Raw genomic sequence first — 6,707 nt, forward strand, 5'->3', positions numbered from 1 at the left:
GCTTCAGACCAAACAGTAACGTATTATCCTAACCAACAAGACAAATAAGTCACATCTCTAGATGCACTTGTGATATCAGAATGATCCAGGTCTCAAAATGTAGCTTTTAAAGCCAGGAATTTGAAAATATACTTGTCATTTTGACCAAATTTTACTTAATCCTCATTTCAATATGATGGGTCACATATATTAAAAAACAATCAATTTCAGGAGCAAGATCCTTTATGAAGCTGAACATCAGTTTTCCTCTGACCGAGCTGCTGCCTGATGGATGATTGTTTTATTACAGCAAAACAATCTCAAATACTCAACACTAAATAAATGGCAACAGCAAATATAAAAATGTTAATGGACAAAGCAATGAATGTGCAAAATAATTATTATTTTAGGCCCCTAAAATAGAAAACTAGGACATCTAAGACTTTTTACAACCTAAGATTATTCATTTTACGACTCTTTAATACCTTACATAAACTCAAGACTAAAAGTTTATCTGTGGCAAAGGATAAAAAATAAATAAATAAATAAGATATATTAATTTCTGCTGAGGATTCCTTACAATTCAGAACAAACTATCTAGGCAAATCACACCAAGATCACAGCTCTTTTGCAAAGGCGGCCTGAAGACAACCTGTTGTAAATGTTATTTTTTTATTTTGGATTTGGGTTTAAAATGGTTTAAACCGTTTTATAAAGTGAAGGAGTTAAATCAAGATTAGTTCAGATTTCTGTTGAGTTTAAAGTGGAATTTTCCACATTTATTCTTCCTCCTAGATTGTAAACATCCAGACTAGCAGAAGAAAATTGGACCCATTGAATAAAACATTTTTGATTAAAATTAAGGAATCAAAAGCCTTTTTAAAAATTTGATAACTACATTTAAAAACATATCAGTTGGTGCGTATAGATTAGATGTTTTTAAGTTACACAAACCTGTTTTGAAGCAGTGTTAAAAAATAACTAACTTGTGAAATTTCATCACTTTGGACATTTTATTATTCATGATCAATATAAAAACAATACCTTTTGAAATTAAACCCTATTATCAATTATCTTTAAAGCATCACAACTTCAGTAGAATATTTTAGGAAAAGCAAAGTTAACTATAATCAAAATAATTAAGAGTTTCGTGACAGAATAATGATGCTAGAATTGAAAAATTAGAACACATTTTTATTCAAAATACATTGTTTCCCTTAAAATAATTAACACACGTGAAAAACAAACATAAAACTTTTCTTACAACAAAAAGCTCAGTGGAGAGGAAACAAACTGGATAAATTAATAAAATTGGAGCCAAGAGGCTGTAAACAATTAGCTTACAAAACTAAAATCTCTGTAGAAAACTGATGGCAGACTAAATGTGATGGATTCAAAAAACCCCGTTCTTTCTACGTTCCTGGAGATTTTTAATAAAACTTTTTCCATCTAAAGAACAGATTTGCTTTAGTGCTTCATCTTTGAAAACTTTTCTCTGCCTTCTTTCATGACAAACTCGTATCTTTTGCCCAGACGGCTTTCTTAGGAAATAAAATGATTTAAATCAGCTGGAACTCCAGTCCACAGGTTTTCTTATCAAGTTTCCACATTAATCCTGAACTTTGGTTCAGACGGCCCCGAGGATAATCCATCACCTTTCTGAAAGGCAGTAATAACGTTGGTTTGGAGTCGACTCGTTCTGTCATCTCACTCTTGCTTCACTGAAGGCTTGTCATCATCTTGCTCATCATCAGTGTCGAAAGACTCGTCGTCGAACCAAAGTCCAGCCAGGCCGTATTCCTGCGCGTGGACAGAGACTTCATTTGGCATCAAGTGAGGCGACCCTTCGATAAAATCAGCAAACCTGTTGAATATGAGGACAATTACTTTTAATATTGATAAAAACAATAAAAAAATCAAGAAGGGAAACGATTTAAAATTGAGGAAAATACGAGGCCACACTCTGCTGAGAGAGATGTTTGAAAAAGTGTACAGTATGGAATTATTTTGTTTTTGATTTCATATTTGAACTGTCTACACTAACACTTAGGATTAGAAAAGTATTTCAGATTTCACCGGCCTGATCTTAATTTATTCTCTGGGGCAACTAGAATAAATGTGATCATGGTACTGACACTTTTATTAAACTTTGTTTCTGTATTGTTTTACAGTAGAGCAAATATTTGAACAAAAAACTATAAAAAGTATTCAAAGCAAATTAAGATTTTACACCCTCTCCTCATTAGAAGTAACTGAGAGGTTTTAGTAGTTTTATGAGGCAAACAAAGATGATTTGAGTTAAATGGTAAACAGCCCGAACTTAAGTAGTGTTTTATCAGAAGACTGTATCTGATCTGTCCAACTTTTGAGTCAGTATTGTGGTTAGCCCTGTCACGATAACAAATTCTATTGGACAATAAATTGTCTCAGAAATTGTTGCGATAAACGATAATATTGTTGGAGACCAGTTTAAACTAATATAATGATATAACCCCCCTGTATATACAAAAGTTTACATTAAAATTTACATAGTGTAAAAAGAAAAACACTGTTGGCACTCCCACGGTGTCAGTAAACTGAAGACGCTCCTCTGGCTAAATGCTACAGAGGTTAGAGACCATGCACCTGGCAAATACCTGACACCAGACACCACTTCTCTCTATGATGAGAAGTAGAAATGAGGGAGACACAAAGAAAACAAAAAGCAGGCAGATGAAAATTATCATCATTTTAATTTATCATATGATTAATTAATTTATTGTTTACTTGTGGACAGTGATCTTATTCTTATAACTGATGTCCTGACCTATTAAACCAAGACTGAGCTGAACACGTGCTAAACATACACAGTTTAATAGGTTGTAAACAGAACAGTACAATGTTCAGAGCACCTTTTTGGGGACTGGAGCCTGGACACTGCCCTCCAGGGGCTGAACTCTGGACTGTTGCAGTATTTCCTCAGCTCCTCCAGAGCCCGCTGAGTTTCTTCCTCTCCCTCCTTCTGATACTCCTCCTCAGTCAGCAGGCGACGAGGTAATGGCTTCCAGTAAATACGCCGCATTATTTTCCTGTAAAAGCCAAGCAGATACATGGGAGCCACTTTACAAAAAGACTCCCCTTATAGATGGCTTATTAACAGTTTATAGGTGGCTTATTAATAGTTTATAGGTGCATATTAATAGTTTATAGGTGCTTATTAATAGCTTATATGTGGCTTATTAATAGTTTATAAATGGTTATTAATTCAGGGAGCCTTATTGTAAAGTGTGCACTATTTATAAGGCCTCCCTTATGACAATAATGTGGAATGACACAGGGAAAAAAGTATTGAACACATGAAGAAAGGGAGGTGTAAAAAGGCATGGAAAGCCAAGACACCAGCTGAACTCTCTCAGTAATTAGAAAGCAAGCCTGCCCCTTAGTGCAAATTAATATCAGCTGGTTCAGTCCCAAATGGTGGCCAGGTATCACACAAGAACCATCTGATGATGGGTAAAAGTAAAGAGCTCTCTCAAGACCTTCACAACCTTATTGTTGCAAAGCATAATGATGGCATCGGTTACAGAAGAATGTCTAAACTTCTGAAGGTTCCAGTGAGCACTGTTGGGGCCATAATTCAGAAGTGGAAAGAACATTATTTCACCATAAACCGACCACGACCAGGTGCTCCTCACAAGATTTCTGACAGAGGAGTGAAAAGAATTATCAGAAGAGTTGTCCAAGAGCCAAGGACCACTTGTGGAGAGCTTCAGAAAGACCTGGAATTAGCAGGTACGATTGTTTCAAAGAAAACAATAAGTAATGCACTGAACCACCATGGCCTGTATGCATGCTCACCACGCAAGACTCCACTGCTGAAGAAACAGCATGTTGAAGCTCCTTTAAAGTTTGCTGCACAACATTTAAACAAGCCTGTGTAATACTGGGAGAATATAGTCTGGTCAGATGAGACCAACATTGAACTGTTTGGATGCCAGAATACACATCATGTTTGGAGGTCAAATGGCACTGCACATCAGCCCAAAAACACCATACCAACAGTGAAGTTTGGAGGTGGGAACATCATGGCATGGGGCTGTTTTTCAGCATATGGTACTGGCAAACTTCAAATAATTGAAGGAAGGATGAGTGGAAAAATGTACAGAGACATTCTTGATAAAAATCTGCTTCCATCTACCAGGATGATGAAGATGAAACGTGGCTGGACATTTCAGCAAGACAATGAGCCCAAACACAAAGCCAAGGAAACTCTCAGTTGTTTTCAGAGAAAGAAACTAAAGCTGCTGGAATGGCCCAGCCAATCACCTGACCTGAATCCAACAGAAAATCTATGGAAAGAACTAAAGATCAGAGTTCATAGAAGAGGTCCACGAAACCTTCAAGATTTGAAGACTGTTTGTGTGGAAGAATGGGCCAAAATCACACCTGAGCAATGCATGCCACTAGTTTCTCCATACAGGAGGCGTCTTGAAGCTGTTATTGACAACAAAGGCTTTTGTACAAAGTATTAGATGAATTTCAGTAAGCGTGTTCAATTCTTTTTCCCTGTGCCATTCCACATTATTACAAATAACTTAATTTCTGGACACTTATGGTTTGATTTCTTTGTATGTATGGATCACTTGGGTTGTTACCGACATCTGGTGAAAATTTCATGTCATTAGCACCTCTAGTAATATATTTATTGAGAAAAATGGTGACGTGTTCAATACTTATTTTACCCACTGTATATATAACACCTTTAGATGTAACATGTACATGAACAGATTTGGCTCACTATTTGGCAAGAAACCAGACAGTTTTGTCTTTTTCTCATCCTTAATTAATAAACACTATAAACTATTTATAGGCCAGCTATAAGGGCAGCCTTATTGTAAAGTGGTACTAATATATGAAGTAGAAAAAAAACTCCACATTTCACAAACTCAAAGTGACTAAAAATCATAACATGAGAAACAGGACAGGTTCTCCTCTCGCTGTCCTCTGACGCCACCTACTGTTAACATTTCAGCAGCACATACCTCCACGCTGCGACTGCCAGAGACACCGGGTACTCCAGGTTTTTGGAGAACAAAGCTGCCACAATGACAGCCAAGGCAACTTGCTGAATCTGCATTCCCAAGTAAATCAGAAGGAGACCGAACAGCTGCAGCGTCCACGACAGGATGTTGATGCTTTTCTCGTCCACCAGAGGGCCGTACCGATAACAAACAGCAAAACTGACGAAGCCCACCACAGTTACATAACCTGACAAAAACACAAACAGGGATTTACACAGTGATAGCTAACACAATGCAAACAGTACTTTTTCTAAACTGATGAGGGCTCGTTTTATACTGAAGATATTATGCAACTTACAGCCATAAGAGAAAGAAAGTCTACGCTCTTACAAGTTTAGGATTTTATGTATCAAGACTCCATCCATGAACCCATCTCACAAGAAGGCGCTCGGTGACCAGAATTCATTCACTGAGTGAGTTTCTCTTAAGTCTCTGCTTCTCAGTCACTGTTCATTTTTTCAGAAAAGTTGTTCAGTGAGACACATTAGTTTGTGTTCTTTAAAGTGAAACATTATCCAAACTAGGAGTTGGAATAAAGACGTTTTTTAATGCTGCAGGGAAATTTATTTTGATACAAGCAGTGAGTATGCCAACTGGTATTAATCCCTTTAGAGTATCTTGGATATGAACTTCTTACACCCTGCTGACATTTTGGTTATGTTACACATCATACTGTTAGACTAGCTCTGTCAAAGTACTGTCAAAATTTGATACAAACATGTTTTTGTCAATAAAAATGCAAAAATAAAGAATAATTCTGGTGCCTTGAATTAAGATAAAATCACTTTTTTTATTTTCTTACTGAGATAATTGGCTATTTTAATACTTATTCTCAAAATCGAGATGAATTTGTTAGAGTTAGTTAAATCAGAAAGAAAAAAATAGTTTATAGAAAATTTGTCCTGTAGTATGCAATATAAATTATGGTGAAAAACCCTAAAGTAAGCAGATCATTCTTGAAATCAGTTTGTTCAAAAAGGCATAATGCTCAATTTAAGTAATGATTTTCTACATATCAGAGCCACTCACCTTGTAACAAGTCAAACTTTCTTAAACTAAGCATAAACAAATATTAAAATCAGGTATCAAAAGTCAATTCTGATTGTTAAAACACACAGGGTTTTTTTTTTTGGCCATTTTTGTCTAGTTTTAAAGGCACACGATAGTTATATTCGTTTGCTAGTTTTAAGAATTCTAGCCAAGCAGATTTTGCTCATCCCACTGGAAGATTATTTCCTCAAAACAAGAATATTTGATCATATTTAAGAAGGTTTGGCTTATTTCAAGTACAGGGCTCTAGACTAACCTTTTGCACTGGTTGCACCGGTGCGCCTGACATTTTGTCTTACACTGCAAAAATGTCCACCTAACCAAGTTTTAAAATCTTATATTCAGCCAAAAAATCTTTTTGATCTTGTTTTGAGGCTGATTTACTAAGCAACAACTGATTGTGTAAGAATAATAATCTTGTTTTCAGAATGTGTAAGATTATTTGTCTTGTTAGTCTGAAAATTTGACTCAAATTAAGTCAAACAATTCTGCCAATGGAGTAAGAAAATTTTACTTGGTAAGACTCTTGAAATAAGAAAAAATTGAGTCAAATCAAGAATTTCAAGAATCTTACCAAGTAAAATTTTCTTACTCCACTGGCAGAAATTTTTCACTTAA

The 6,707-nt window shown here is 35.8% G+C and overlaps 1 protein-coding gene across 1 annotated transcript in view; it reads right to left on the bottom strand.

The window, feature by feature from the left end:
• Positions 1 to 1,572: 1,572 nt before the first annotated feature.
• The window catches only part of nemp1 (nuclear envelope integral membrane protein 1), a 14,204-nt gene continuing 9,069 nt past the window's right edge, over positions 1,573 to 6,707 (bottom strand). Inside the window, exons 7-9 of the mRNA XM_014016231.1 lie at positions 5,001 to 5,226; positions 2,871 to 3,047; positions 1,573 to 1,843 (exon numbers count right to left, since the gene is read on the bottom strand). Coding sequence (XP_013871685.1) covers positions 1,687 to 1,843; positions 2,871 to 3,047; positions 5,001 to 5,226 — 560 coding nt within the window. The 3' untranslated portion in view covers positions 1,573 to 1,686. The remainder of the gene's footprint in view (positions 1,844 to 2,870; positions 3,048 to 5,000; positions 5,227 to 6,707) is intronic.

Source organism: Austrofundulus limnaeus, unplaced genomic scaffold (genome assembly GCF_001266775.1).
Source record: "Austrofundulus limnaeus strain Quisiro unplaced genomic scaffold, Austrofundulus_limnaeus-1.0 Scaffold141, whole genome shotgun sequence".
Lineage (NCBI taxonomy): Eukaryota > Metazoa > Chordata > Actinopteri > Cyprinodontiformes > Rivulidae > Austrofundulus > Austrofundulus limnaeus.